General features: G+C 41.8%; 1 protein-coding gene across 1 annotated transcript; it reads left to right on the forward strand.

The window, feature by feature from the left end:
- Window positions 1-10,362: 10,362 nt before the first annotated feature.
- On the forward strand, window positions 10,363-15,105 carry LOC148024466 (peroxisomal membrane protein 11-5-like). Its single transcript, XM_087694097.1, has 8 exons — window positions 10,363-10,519; window positions 12,494-12,709; window positions 12,790-12,864; window positions 12,962-13,036; window positions 13,202-13,282; window positions 13,370-13,423; window positions 14,478-14,645; window positions 14,859-15,105. Exons 2-8 carry the CDS (start codon window positions 12,518-12,520, stop codon window positions 14,898-14,900), a joined length of 687 nt encoding a protein of 228 aa, XP_087550223.1. The 5' UTR covers window positions 10,363-10,519; window positions 12,494-12,517; the 3' UTR covers window positions 14,901-15,105.
- Window positions 15,106-15,474: the final 369 nt, after the last annotated feature.

Here is a 15,474-nt window from a genome sequence, read left to right on the forward strand (position 1 = left end):
CATTGTCTCAGGTTGAGACGCCCTTCGCGGTGAAGCAAGAGGGAAGTATTTTTTATTTGAGGCCATTTTGGGGCCTATTTTGGAGGCAGAAGTTTTCTGCACGCACTCAGGAAAAGGCCCGGTTTTATGCTATGCAGCCACTGTTCTACACGTCGGTGAAAAGTTACTGTAGAAATTGCATCGTATGCTTGTGTGCAGAGACATTGGGAGTTACAAAATCATCCTTGGTTCCTGTTTATGCAAAATCGTCACTAGGAAGTGACTGTGTGGTCAAATACCACTTTCGCCAGTTTTGCAGATTTGCCCTTGTGAGGGTGAAGCTGTGTTTTTTGCAGTGACAGAATTTTTTGCAGTGTTCTATAAAGGCGTTTGATTCTCTTTCACGGATTGTAACTGAAAAGCTTGACAAGAACAACTTCCAAGCATGGAAGTTTAGAATGACGAATTTCCTTATGGGAAAAGGATATTGGGAATTTGTTGCAGGAAATGAAGAAGAACCAGTTTTTCCTGATGTTCCCAATCAACAGCAAATGCAGGCATTCAAAGCATGGCATGAGAGAGCCAGGAAAGTTATGTACTGGCTGTCTATCAGTATTTCAGACTCTATGATTGTGCATATTCAGGATGCAAGTACGCCAAAGGAGGCATGGGATACTTTGTCAAAAATGTATAGTACAAATACGCAAGCCAGGAAAATGCAGCTCAAGCAAGAGTTGCATAATGTGCAAAGAGAGAGTATGAGCATCAATGACTACCACATGAAGGTGAAGAAGATTGCAGATGCACTTGCTTCCATTGGGTCGCCAGTGGAAGATGATGATTTAGTTTCTGTGACCTTGAATGGTCTAGGAAAGGATTATGCACAGTTTCGGACATCCATTTCAGTTCGTGAAAGATTTCTTGATTTTGAGGAGTTGATTGCTCTTCTAATTTCTGAGGAGCAGAGAAATGGTGGTGCATCTTCTTCAGGAGGAACTTCAAAAGAAACTGTCTTCTACTCAAATGCTGGAAGAGGTAGAGGCAGAGGTAGAGGAGGCCGATTTGGAGGCCGTGGTAGAAATCAAAATATGCAGCAGACTCAAGAAACCCAGTCCTATGGAGGAGGATGTGGTAACTCTAGAGGCAGGGGGAGCCAAAGAGGTCGTGGTGGATGGCAAAGAGGCCAAAATGCAAACAATAATGTTGAATGCTACTACTGTGGTAAAATGGGTCATATGGCTAAAGATTGCTATAAAAAGCAGAATGACATCATGAATGGAAAATTGCAACAAGGAAATTATTCATCTTCTAGTAGACAGGGTGATGACAGAAATGAGCATTTGTTTATGGTGCAGCACATGAACAATTCTGTGACAAGTGCAGAAGAAAGCAATGATGTGTGGTATGTTGACTCAAGTGCATCAAACCATATGACAGGTCATGCAGAATGGATGGAGGATGCAAGGAAAATGGAAAAACCAGGATTTGTGGAGACTGGTGATGATACTGCACATCCTATTGTGCAGATTGGAAAAATTCCTTTGTCTATGCAGGATGGGAAAAAGAAATACCTGTCCAATGTATTTCATGTCCCGAATATCACCAAGAATCTCGTTTCTGTTGGTCAAATGGTTGAACAGGGCTTGCAGGTCAGATTTAATCCTCATGGATGCTTTGTTGAGGATATGAAAAATAAAGGTCGCTTGATAGCAAAAGGAAATAAGAAGGCCAGAATGTTTACATTGGATGCATACATGTCTGAATTGAGTGCAGCAATGTTAGCACATGGAACCGGTAGTAGTTGCAGATATTGATATCTGGCATAAACGCATTGGTCATGTTAATGTACAGCGACTTAAATCAATGCAGGCCCAAAACATTGTTGCAGGGTTGCCTAAATTCAAGATTGCAGAAATACATAAGGTATGTGAAGCCTGTCGGTTTGGAAAACAGGCAAGGAAACCATTTCCTAGATATGTTCAAGAGAGTAAGAAGCCATTGGAATTAATCCACTCTGATGTGTGGACTACTAAAGCTGCATCTTTTGGAGGCTATCATTATTTTGTCACTTTTATTGATGACTATAGCAGAAAAGTTTGGGTGTATTTTATGAAAAAGAAAAGTGAAGTTTTTGGGCATTTCAAAACTCTTAAAGCTATGGTTGAAAAAGAAACAGGCCTGCAAATAAAATGCCTAAGGTCAGATGGAGGGGGAGAGTACCTCTCAAATGAGTTTGCAAGGTTCTTGCAGGAGCATGGCATAAAGCAGCAATATTCATGCAGTCATACTCCACAGCAAAATGGAATTGCAGAAAGAAAAAATAGGCATATTGGAGAGGTATCTCGTGCCATGCTCAATGAAAAAGACCTGCCAGATTTTTATTGGGCTGAAGCAGTTGCTACAACAGTCTACATAATAAACAGGACTCCCACTGCAGCAATACATGGGATGACTCCAGAGGAGAGGTATACTGGTAGGAAACGAGATATTTCTCATTTGAAAATTTTTTGTTGCATTGCCTATGTACATGTGCCAGATGAGTTGAGATCCAAGTTGGATCCAAAAGCTGAGAAGTACATCTTTATTGGTTACTCTCTGCAGAGCAAAAAGGGTATAGATGCTATAACCTTTCTAATGGTAAGTTTACAGTGAGCAGAGATGTTGTTTTTGATGAGATGAGTAGCTGGTATAAACCAGTAAATGTGATTGATGATGTAGATGCACAAAATGGTAATGCTGCATAGAATTCACAGCAGCAGTCACAAAATATTAGTGGACCTGGAGCGTCCTCTAGCAGTGGTTCACATTCTTCGCCATGGATAGGAGATTGAGATCAGGAGAATCTTCTCAAGGCAGTGCAAATAGTGGTATGCATGTGTCACGAAAAGGAAAAGAGAATATAGATCAGCCCATGTTTGATGTGAATGCATGTCACTCTTATGTGGATGGTGAATCCAGTGGCTTAGAACAGAGCATTGATGATGAGTTGGGTATTCCTTCTATTGTTACACCTGGAGTAAGGAAGACCAGGGATGTTTTGAGAGCACCTGGGAGTGAACCTACTTTGCGCAGGTCAACCAGAGTTAGGTATCCTGTGGATAGGCTGAAATATGATGGATTTACAGCCATTCACTATGCATATATGGTCAAAGTGATACAGGAACCAGAACCCACTTCTTTTGAGCAAGCCATGGGAAAAGAAAAATGGGAGAAAGCCATGGATGAAGAAATGGATGCCTTGGAAGCAAATGCTACATGGGAATTGGTACCTTTGCCTAAAGGTAAGAATGCAATTGGCTGTAAGTGGGTTTATAAGGTGAAGCACAATGCAGATGGTTCTGTGAACATATACAAGGCAAGATTAGTAGTCAAGGGGTATGCACAAACATATGGCATTGACTATGAAGAAACATTCAGTCCGGTTGCAAGGATGGCAACCGTAAGAGCAGTCATTGCTATGGCTGCGTCAAAGGAATGGTCTTTACATCAGATGGATGTAAAGAATGCCTTCTTGCATGGTGGTTTGCAAGAAGAGGTATATATGGAGCAGCCACCAGGTTATGTGCATGTTGTTCATCCTGAGTTTGTTTGCAGGTTGAAGAAAGCATTGTATGGCTTGAAGCAAGCACCTAGAGCATGGTCTGACAAGATATGACAGTATCTTATCACTATTGGTTTTCAGATTTCCAAGGCAGATTTCTCACTTTATGTGAGAAAAACAGAGAAAGGTATTATGCTACTTGTCATTTATGTTGATGATTTGATTATGACAGGTGACAGTGATGAAGATATCCTTCATGTGAAAATGCTATTGAAGCAAAAGTTTGAGATGAAGGATTTGGGAGAGCTGCGTTATTTCTTGGGCATTGAGGTGATTAGATCACCAAGTGGAATACAGCTCTTGCAGAGGCAGTATGGATTGGACATGCTGTCCAAATATGGGATGATAGGCTATAAGCCTATTTCAGTTTCTTTGGAGCAAAATGTGAAGCTGAGCGCAGATGCAGGTGAGCTTCTGGAAGACTCTACTATGTACATACGCATAGTAGGAAGCTTGATTTATATGACTATTACCAGGCCAGATTTGAGCTATGCTGTTGGATTGGTAAGTCAGTTTATGCAGGCTCCAAGGAAACCGCATTTGGATGCGGCTAGACGCATACTCAGGTATGTGAAGTCCACATTGCAATATGGACTATTTTATGAGACTGGGGTTCAGATACAGTTGCATGGATACACTGATGCTGATTGGGCTGGTAGTATTTCTGATAGACGATCTACCAGTGGATATGTGTTCTCCTTTGGGAGTGCTGCAGTCACTTGGAGCCTTGTCGAGCACAGAGGCTGAGTACAGGGGCGCAGCAATGGCTGCATGTGAGGTAGCTTGGCTGCATAAGCTACTTTATGATATGCATCAGCCTATAGATGGGCCAGTTGTCATTTATTGTGACAACATGAGTAGTATATACTTGGCAAATAACCCAGTCTATCATGCTAGAACAAAGCACATTGAGGTGCATTATCACTATGTGCGGGAGAGGGTTTTACTAGGTCTTATTGATCTAGTTTATGTCAGCACAGAGGATTAGGTAGCTGACATATTCACGAAGGCATTGGGCGCAGAGAAGCTGCGCAAGTTCAGAGACCTGCTTGGTGTACATGAATTGGGATTAAGCTCGAGGGGGAGTGTTGAGATATCGAGCTCCACTCGTGATATGCCAGGGTGACCGTTGTGCATTTATGTCACCGACATGTCAGTTGCAGATGCGGTTGGTACACCGCCCATGAATAATAGCTAGATGACAGCTATCCTTATCTACTCTAGTTCGTGGCTCAGTTAGTATGCCACCTTAGTTAGTTGTCTTTGGTTTGAAACCCATATATAGGGTTCTTCTATTCCTTTGTATGAGACTTCTTTTTGGCTTACACAACTAAGAAGAGGAAAACTGTTTTCAGCCTCCACCTTTGTGTGTATTCCCCCATTGTGCAAGCAAGAAAGCTACAGGTGAGACTCCTTCCTTCTCTCCCACAATCTTGACATGAGTACATCCAATATCATGCCCGAAGGCTATCCCAGCAATCTACAGGATTGCTCCTCCAAGTTCCGCCCGTTGACTAGTACATGGGCCTCGAGATCCCATCTCGAGTCACGTCGGCCTCTTGTGCGGGATCCGGAGGCAAGGGATTTACAACTAGATCCTCCCCTGGCACCCAAGCGTCCTCCCGCCTCCAAGTAGCACCCATGGAGAGACCTCTCGCGGCGGGTTAGGTCCATATACCCGGCATTGCTAACAACCCCCTTAGATAGGGCCAAGCAGACAGTCGGAGGTAACTGTTCCTGCCTCTCCCTCCAAGCTTTCAACTTGAAGCATTAAGTGATTTCCTTGAATTAGTTCCTTGAGCAAAGATATCAATTAATATACCTAAGTACAAGCACGAACATTTCGGAGGTCGTTTGTACGACCGACTGCTAAGGTGTGACTCCTTTTTTCCTGGATGCTCCCAGCATCCGATCTTGGGTCTTTTCGTGACTTGGTGAGATCCCAATAATTTCAAACAAGATATGCAAGCAAATGGTCCTGGTAAGTTGACTTATACTTGCCCTTTTCCCTTGGGTTTTACCTTAGGGTATCTTAGTCCCTAACTCAAGCATTAGCTGGTTAGTCAAGGCAACGGACATGCCTTATTCGCAACCTAGGGTTTTTAATCTCTAATTCCAACCAAGCTCAATTAACACACATGGCAACACATGATTCTTCGTTTAGACTTTCACGATGCAGTCTAGATGCATGCGATCCTTCCAATTCTCTTAGTGCGGTTCTATGCAGGATTTCCCAATCAGCCTTAACCATCATGCACATTGTGCGTTTAGTATATTTGTACCTCCCAACGACTTTTATCTCTCTTTAATCCTAGCAACGAGTACTTATTTCTAATGCACCGGATCACATGTGACTTGCGTATATGAAAGTCTAGGGTTTTGTCTAATGATGCAAGTGTATCTCATGAACAGAAAATAACATTTCATGTGCTTCTTTTAACCATGATTGCGAAACGTGAATTCTAAACGACTATTCATGCACTGAACTGGTTAAAAAGCTATTATTTTATGTGAAGTAAGGTGATAATCTTATCATTTTATGTGTGTAAAAGCTATCATTTCATGTGAGGTAAGGCGATAACCTTATCATTTTATGTGAGTAAAAACTATCATTTCATGCATAAAATCTTATGCGAATTCCAAACTCTACCATTTCGAGCATGCAACTTAGTTCTTAGAGTAAACAGAACCCTAAGACTCGTTCTTGTTCCATGCACGTCATCAATCCTTTCATCCCTTCGACGAGAAATAATTCCTAATTAATTTTAAAGCTTAGAACCTGGGCTTGATTCATATGTGCGGCGTTGGTTGCTCCGCTCACCTCTCCAACATTATCGGTAGCTTGGGCGCCTACGCTTCTCGCGACTTTCTTCTTGGGAGCCATTCGCCTCGCGGAGATTGGGCAATCCGGACCTTAACGGGTTTCGGGTTGACACGTTCAGGTGGGAAAGACCACTAGATGGGGTCCTTTGCCCAGAGAGTGGTTTGGATGTGGCTTGTTGCGGTTACTCACCAACTCGCACTCCCTCTCCTTCTTTCTTTCTCCCTCTCTCTCTCTCTCTCCCTCTCTTCTTCTCCTTCTTCCTCTCCCACTTCTTTTCTCCTTCCGCTCCTTCCGCTCCTTCCCTCTCTTTCTCTTCCTCTTCTCTTCTTTTCTCCTTTACTCTTCTTCTTCTTCTTCTTCTTCTTCTTCTACTTCTTTCTACCGCTTCTTCTTTCTCCTCTACCTCTCTCCCTCTCCCTCTGCCTCTCTCCTTCTCCTTCTTCTCCTCTCCTCTCCTCTACCCCTTTCTTTTTTCTCCTTCTTCTACTTCTCTCTTCTTTCCTTCTCTTCCCTCCTTCTCCTTCTCTCCCTCTTCTTCTCTTCTCTCTCCCACTCCTTCTCTTCTTCTTCTTCTCTTCTCTCTCCCACTTCTTCTTCTTCTCTCCTTCTTCTCTCTCCCTTCTTCTCTCCACTCTCCCTCTCCTTATTCTTCTCTCCTTCTCCTTCTCTCTCCCTCTCCTTCCTCTTCTCTCTCTCCCTCCTTCTTTCTCTTCTCTCCTTCTCCTTCTCTCTCCCTTCTTCTCTTCACTCTCCCTCTCCTTCTTCTTCTCTCCTTCTCCTTCTCTCTCCCTCTTCCTCCTCTTCTCTCTCTCCCTCCTTCTTTCTCTTCACTCCTCCTCCTCTCCCTCTTCCTCCTCTTCTCTCTCTCACTCCTACTTTCACTTCTCTCCTCACGGCCGAACTGGATGGCGCTTAGGGGGGAGGTGGCTTTGTTTGGAGGGCCTTGGGGAGGGTCCCACATCGTCTGGTAAACGGGGGTTGACTATAGTCGAAGGCCTAGGGGCCCGATTCAGCAGAACCGGGGGGGGGGGGGGGGGGGGGGGAACGCCCCAGTCGAGAGGCCTAGGGGAGGAGTATGTAGCGCCGCCAGAGAGGAGGGGGGAGATAGGGCCGACTGACGGCCAGGGGGGAAGGTGGCTCGGGACGGAGGCCCGGGTGGCCCTGTGCAGCAGCTAGGGGGGAAAGGTGCGACGTATGGAAAAGGGGGGGGTGTAGCCTCTTGCATCTCTTGCCGGGGGAGGGGAGAAGCCTCCCTAGGGGAGGGGAGGAGGTAGGTGGCATGGCCACCCCTCACACTTGGGGGGTTGCATGCCCCCCAACACCATCACTCCATCTCTCTCTCTCTCCCCGACGTGCTGTCGGCGGGGAGAGAGGGGGAGTAAAAAAAATTGTACTAAAGGTAATATATTTTTCTCTTTTTGAAATTACAGGGGAGGGGTCCTATGGGGTGTTACAGAAGGAGAAGGAAGGAGCAACAGAATGGAGAAGAGAGGAGCAACAAAATGGAGAAGAGAGGCTTCACCCATAGTCACACACACATATGCTTACTCACTCAAACTTTGGCTATGGTGAAAGCCAAATGGGAAGATGAAGGAAGCAAGATCCTTCAAGTTTTTATACACAAGATGAGATTTCTATCTGATTTTACATATTATATCATATTATTTATTTTTGGGTTGGCATACTCAACCATTTTGTCCCTCTATTGTCCACTTACAATTCCCAATCTTTAGACTAGCCTTCACACTTTGCCCACTTGATTTTACATTGTATGCATGGGATTGTTCTATTTATTATCTAGAATATTATAACGCACATATACTTGCTAGACTTTTTGGTCTTACCCAAAAGTTTATACAATTTGCATGAGAGTGACTTTTTGCTCAAAATTTACAATACCATTCTACACGTGCTATGGGTATGTTGGAAAAGATGATATGGATTTGTCACAAGATTACAAACAAAATTTGGGCCTTAAATATCTCTAAACATTAGCTTGCTATTTTTCTAGTAGCCACCTTGGTCTATTCTTTCTACTTTTAGATGGCTCTCACTTACCATTTTTAGTAGCTACTATTTGTGATAGCTTTTGGTGCCTTTGGCAACTTGACAATTTTTGAATTTAGTTAAGATTAGTGGACTATTGAAACCCAAACACCGAATATGGCTCCATAGATCTATGATAGTTAATATTTATGATAGCTTGTGAACATGGTGCTTTTAGTAACTTCTAGTGTCTTTGGCAACTTGACAGTTCTTGAAATCAAATATCACCAATGGGCTCTTGAGACCTAAAGACCTTACCCTAAGGCCATAATCCAACAATAGTAAAAATTTTCGTGTAAAAGCACATAAATAAATCCATGCAATAGTAGCACTTGAAATAATAAATCCCGTACACTAAAGGTGCTCCACTAGTAAACATAAAAATAAATTCAGTCATATAAATCTATCTAATAATTTTCTCACTACAAACACAAAACACATTAATTCCATGCCATCTATCCACCAAGTACAATGCAACCAATGTTATAGGTAGTGCCACTTATGAAACGTCACTATTATATGGCAAATAGAAAAATAAACAATCACAAAATAAGTACATAAATGGTATATTATTTTGATTAATAAAATTTAAAAATTATCATAACATTAACTAAGGGTTAAAAAGCAACTATCCTTAGTTGATGAAAAAGAAATAGCATGGGTGATTAGCCACATGCCGGTGTTGCCTCATATGGCAAATCTAAACAATGTAATACATACTGCAATATGTGCTACCTCATGTGGTGAATGCACATCCCCTATGAAAATAAGATAGCCATGGATTTTTGAAACACTACATCGTGTAGTGAATCTATGCCTGCTTGGACTTAATGTGATTGTGAGTAGTATGTAGATATTAGATAGTCATACACCATAGTAAGAGATAACTTTTAAATCCACTAGGATTCGTCAATAGAATGATTCTTATACTTAACTAAGTATTTATGGCATTGATTAGTAGTAGTGGTTTGGTCATGGTTAAGGATAACTTTGGGTGCTAATATTTCGTTATCTTTGTCAAGTAGGGTAAGGGGGCTGATATAGCGGTAGCTACGAAGCCCCCTTTCAAAAATCCAACATATTAGGATTTTTCAAAAACCGTTTAATGCTGACCTTGTCAAGCATGAGGCAAGGTGAGAAAAAAGATTTGAGCACCTACTCTCTTCCACATAGCAAGATCGAAGTGCACCAAGGTTTGTTAATGGAGAAAAACTTGCTAGGTAACCTATTGCAAGTAGGTGCCAATGGTCAGTTAGTCAAAAGGCAAACCACGTGGTTGAAAAAGGTCGAGGAATCAGGATGCTTCCTTTCTTCCAGTCAAATCATCAAGTTTTTGTCTTTATGCGTACCTTGTTGCAGTTTAAGAGGGAGTGTGGTGGGACTATATTGCAGGGTGTATTTTTGTTGGCTCCCTTACCCTAATGGTGAATCATATAAAATTGGTATAATAGGTAGTTTTTCCTTAAAAGGGTTTCATTAAGCTAACATGAAACAAATTATGGATTTGCTAAAGAGGTGAAATGTCCATATAATGACACTTGTAAAGTGCAACCACAAATTCTATCAACAACTAACCAATGGCATTTTGATATTCGAATATATATACATTAAATATTTTTTGTCACGACTATTCACATAGTTCATTTTTTAGGTATCGGGGTCTTGTGGCCATGTATACTAGTTTGTAATGGGCCTAATTTGTTCCTTTGGAGCGTGGTGTTGTGACCGGTGGGCGAGCGATGTCCGGGTGGGCACAACGAGGGCCCTTTGGGGCTGGGGAGGGCGTCAGGTGTGATGCCACGAGGGCAAAGCTGAGGTGGAGGGAATACAGGCCCGAATGTAGCCCAATTTGTGATGGGGGGGGGGGAGAGGCCTCGGCCTCCTCTACTTAAAGAGAAAAAAAGAAAAACGGAATAATAAATCAAAATCAGAGATTCAAGTTTCCATTCTATTTTTATGCTGGGGACCCTCCCCTCCCCTCCCTCTGCTTGATACGATCCTCTCTCCTCTTCAGCTTTTTCTCTTCCTGGGACTCGTGTTCGTTTTGATCTCTCCTGTGGAATTTGCAGGTACTCTCTCTCTCTCTCTCTCTCTCTCTCTCTCTCTCTCTCTCTCTCTGAGTGTGTGTGTGTGTGTGTGTATATACTTCTCTCTCTCTCTCTCTCTCTGCGTTTTTCTGTTTTCCTAATTCTGCTTGCTTCAACCAGAGATTGAGAACGAAGAAATCTGACCCCCCCGTCATGAACCTGAAATCTCAGTGGCATTATTTTTGAAGTCCTCTGTTTCAATCTTGTCTCCTTGAATTTCTTCAGCTCGGAAAACAGTTCTCGGTGAATGTTTTTGCCAGAATTTTCAAGAAAAAAGCAAATATCCCTGCCAATATATGGCTTCAGGATGGAGGGGAAGGGGGGGGGGGGAGGGGGCGGGGGGGGAAGAACCATCGAGCCACTATATGACTTTAAGATGGAGGAGAAAATTCCTGTTTTATGGCTTTGTTAATCCGGCTTTGAGGCTTTTTGTTTCAGCTGCAAGTGATGCTTTGTGTTCTTTGTGAACAAGAGGTAAGCTTAAATTTCCTGATAGACATGTTTTAAAACCAGGTGGTGAACTAGAAGGTTATTTCTAAAGTGCGCTCTTGAAATCTCGCAGCTGGGAGTTTCAGCTTATGCTGATCCATAACATAAATGATTGATACCGAGTGTGTTACCCAATGGATACTGGTAATTGAAGCAGTCGTTGGATAATGGATCAGTGAGCTGCATGATTCAGAAGCAGGTGACAAAACATACAATTATTGATGGTGAGATGTTTGATCCTCCACACGGAGATCTTGGATCCTGAGCAAGGTGATGGGATGCTCGATCAATAGTGTTAGCTGTAGTAGTAGTTGGATAATGGATCAGAATGTTGGATGTTTGAGGAGGTAAACACAACGCAATCAAAGCATGACATAGATGAGGTAGGCTATTAGCATTTGTCTGGCAGATTGATTTTGTGCGCTAGATAATTGGGCACCAGTGTTGTGTTAGCAGTGTTGCGATGACTTTGATTAACTGAAATCTGCCATGGGTGCAGTTGATTCTCTTGGCCAGAGCATACCATAGTACTTCAATGCGGATTGTCAGTTGTGGAGTTGTAGACTAGGAGGAATCAAAACATGACATAAAACTGTTTCGTTGCTCTTAGGGCTCTTGTAACATACATCCAGATGGTGGCGGGGAGAGAATCCTCACAATGCAATGTCTTTGAGGGGTTTTGCACAGGGTCCCATGCATCTGTTAATCGTGATTGTAGAAACACTGCCCCCATCTGCAAACTGTACCCAAATGAGGTATAGTTAGAAGAATAAGGCATAGTTTACTGTGCTAAGACCTGGACTCACTCGCATTGAATGCAGAAGGAAGGAGGTGCTGTTAATGTGTGAAAGCCCTATTTGTCACAAGCTATCTTGCTTTATCCCTTAATATCTCATAAAGAAAAAAGTATTGGGTCTTATTAGAGTACTATGACAAGCAGGTGTACTTTGCAAAGGCAGCCATTGCAAACAGGCCAAAAATGGTATGCTTGACAAATGTTGATGTGGCCATTGTGTTACGGTCAATCTCTAAAGTCGTGATGCCTTTTGATGCCATTCTCTGCATGTAGTGGGTTCACCTATTTCGTACCACATGTACCAGATTCACTCATTTTGTTAAAGTTGTACGTATGATTGTTCAATGGTGAGGGTCTGTTGGAGTGCATGGCACTGTAAAGTGGTGTGCTGTAGTGGCTGCACCACCTCATCATGTCTGTGTGATCTGTATTTGAGTCATTGCTGCAGCTTTTGCCAGTGACTGTATATACAATGATTTTTTCTGTGACCTATGACATTGATATTACTGGTATTCACATTTACAAGTTCTTCCGTCTCTGGTAATGCTGCACAAACACAGTTAAACAGCATATAAGAAATAATGTGCAAAGTTATTTTATGTCTATGTTGGCAGGCGTTCTCCACATAGTTGTGTGGTTTTCCTAAAAGCAGTGTGATTTTACTTGTCCAGATTATAATCTCAGCAGCTTTAAGAATGGATACAATAGATGCCACCAGAGCTGAACTTGCTTTGATAAAATTGTTTCTGAGCCAATCTGAGGCTAGGGATAAGATATGTCGAGCAATTCAGTATGGTTCCAAGTTTGTCAGTGCTGGTGAACCAGGAGTGGCCCGAGAAGTTGACAAATCTACAAGTTTAGCTCGGAAAGTTTTCCGTTTGTTTAAGGTTGCCAGACAGCTCATATTTTCTGTAAGTTTTCATGTAGCTATCTTTAATGGAACTAATGATGGTGTTGATGTGTACAGTATGTTAATGAGTTAGAAGCCTTACTAAGACCACCATCTAAAGATACACCGGTGCCATTGATCCTGCTTGCAAAGGCAAGTCATTTGGATATCCACTTTACATGATTGTAATTACCTGCAGTTTTCAGATTACAGATGATTGCTAATAGTGTGTATATATTGCTTGTGACAGTCCAAAAGCTCACTGATGGCTACATTTTTTCTACTTGATCAACTGGTTTGGGCTGGTAGGACAGGCATTTATAAGGTTTGGCTCCAACTTTTACTTTTTGCACTTACAATTTCTTATAACAGTTAAGTTGTAATCAGATAAGTTTATTTATCTGTGTATTCATCGTTATAATCAGTATTTATATTAGTGCAAGACTGCCTATAAGAAGTTTCTAAGTTGGTGCTTGTGACATTACTAAAGAACAAGGAGCGTACAGAACTGATTTCGAAGCTGTCACTGTACTGTTTCCTAGGAGGCTGTACTACAAACTCTTTGCTCGAGGTATAAATAACATGGCGAATCTTTTGCAGTAGTAAGTTCTCCAAGAATGGCCAGGTTCTAATATTCCTGGGGTCTTTTTTGGGCCAGTTATCTGAGTTGTTACGACTTATGTTGAAAGAGAAGCGTGCAGTTGACCAACATGTAAGTTTTGGACAAGAACAAACAATTTGTGTTTTTTTTCTTCTCTATTTCATTGAATGTTTTAAATGTGGCTTCTGTGAGCATACTTTGAGTCAGTTATCATCGATGTGGTTTCTTGTCTGTTTTTACTGAATATTTTGAAGTGTGGCTCTATAAGCAAATTTTGAGTGGCAGCAACTCTCTCTTACATTTTGCAATTTGGTAGGCAGTTAAAGTTTATAGTATTGTTCGTCAGCCTTGGGAAGGTCTGTATTTGTCACCCTTGAAGGTCCGTATGTGTAAGTTGCATTATGCACCTTTTGTAATCACATGGAAAAAAGTCTGTACATAGTCTCCATTTCATTGCAGCCATGCAGGTAGTCTGCAGTCCATTGCAGTCCTTGGATATGAATTCTACCAAGTCCCTGATTCTCATATATGGTTACCATCAAGCTGCTCAATGCTGGATGTGGCATTATGGACTACAGTTTGTTGCAGTCCTCGTATATGAATCCCAAGTCTCTGATTCTCACAGATAGTTACTACTCATTTGCTCAAGGCTGGATGTTGCATTATGAACCTGTTGTCAGCACTTGAGAAAAAGCCTTTATGTAGTCTGTGTTTCGTTGCAGTCTTGCAGGTAATCTGCAGTTCGTTCCAGTCCTTAAATCCGGACCTTCAATTTCCGGTACAAGTCTGTGTTTTCAGATCACACTAATTTGCTTAAGGCTGGACCTGTTAGCTGCTTTCTTGTATTATTTGAGACCTTCAGGCACTTCTCTGTTCTCTGTATATAAGTTAGCTCTCAAACAGCGTTGGCATTAGCTCTTTGCAATCATCCTTCATTCTCCTTTGATTTGGTTCTTATAAGTCAGTTGTAATTGTAAGTTTCTTCTTCCAAATGTTTTCTGATAAAAGTCTAGCACTTTCACTGTATGCCACAAGTTGATGTCTACTGTTCCACTAAAAGAGTAAGAATTTACTTCTTCACAAGTTCACTTTATTTAAATGTAAACACTGAATGCCCTTAGCATTTTGCCTTTGAATCTAAAGCTTCTGAGCATGGACTTCACAGGAGCGGAAGAGACTTCACAGTCAAGCACAGCAACGAGTTTTATCATTGACCAAGTCTTCGCTTGATATTGTTGTTGCAATCGGCCTCCTCCAATTGGCGCCAAAGAAAGTTACACCACGTGTTACTGGTGCTTTGGGCTTTGCCACTTCATTGATTTCCTTGTATCAGGTGAATAATGTTCACGATGCTTTCTTTACTTTTCAGCTGAATATTTCCTTTTCAATACCATTACTGGATACACACATTAGATTTGTCTTAGGTGTAGCCTCAGAGCAGGTGATACAGGTAGTAGGTTTTCAATATTTCATACAATCTCTCGGCTATGGTTGGCATCATCCTTATTGAAGTTGACAAGTAGATTTGTGTGTGTGCCTGTCACAGCTACTTCCTACAGCCCAGCAAGGGAAGGCTAAAGCGAATTGAAGATATGGATGAGATATACTCTAGCGTAGTTATGTTCAGTGAACCATATTGTTTCCTGCGGTCCAGCAGATGAGCTTCAATAATGCACATGCTTCCAAAATCTCCATTTGTTCATCCTTCAGCTCTGTTTTATCAGCTAATATTCAACAGTAACAGATGTACTGTGCAAGCTGTGTATTCATTGGTGAACAATACTTCTGTGCTTCGTCTGTGTGCGAGGGCTTGGGCAGATTCACAATTTTGGTTTTGTGGGTATTTTACGTTGGTCAGAATAACAGGATTGCTAAGACTAGTTGCTTTGGTGTCTTCTTATATAAATGAATGGTAGGATTGTTAAAAATAGTGGCTCTGGTACACTCTTACATAAATCAAGTACAAATAAATAAATTAGCAGTAACTTCCTATGACCCTCTCTCATGAAAGGGACAGGACAGAAACTTCTTGGAGTCTCTCTTTCTGTGGAGATGTTCATAAGCTTGGCTCTTTTGGTGGGGTCCTTCAATTTAGGTCAAGTTGGTTTTGTTCATTCATGGCATTTCATTTTGCATGAAATACGTTAAAGTATATGCTTGTA

This window comes from Lygodium microphyllum, chromosome 15, assembly GCF_053477565.2.
Source record: "Lygodium microphyllum isolate KBCC chromosome 15, Lygodium_microphyllum_v1.1.10, whole genome shotgun sequence".
Classification (NCBI taxonomy): Eukaryota; Viridiplantae; Streptophyta; class Polypodiopsida; order Schizaeales; family Lygodiaceae; genus Lygodium; species Lygodium microphyllum.

Bases quoted from the DNA above. Each gene is read 5' to 3' on its own strand.
- LOC148024466 (XM_087694097.1), top strand. From the start codon at position 12,518: ATGGATACAATAGATGCCACCAGAGCTGAACTTGCTTTGATAAAATTG. The intron at 12,710-12,789 runs GTTGCCAGACAG...TGATGTGTACAG, and splicing joins AAGTTTTCCGTTTGTTTAAG to TATGTTAATGAGTTAGAAGC. The intron at 13,283-13,369 runs GTATAAATAACA...TTTTTGGGCCAG, and splicing joins CTACAAACTCTTTGCTCGAG to TTATCTGAGTTGTTACGACT.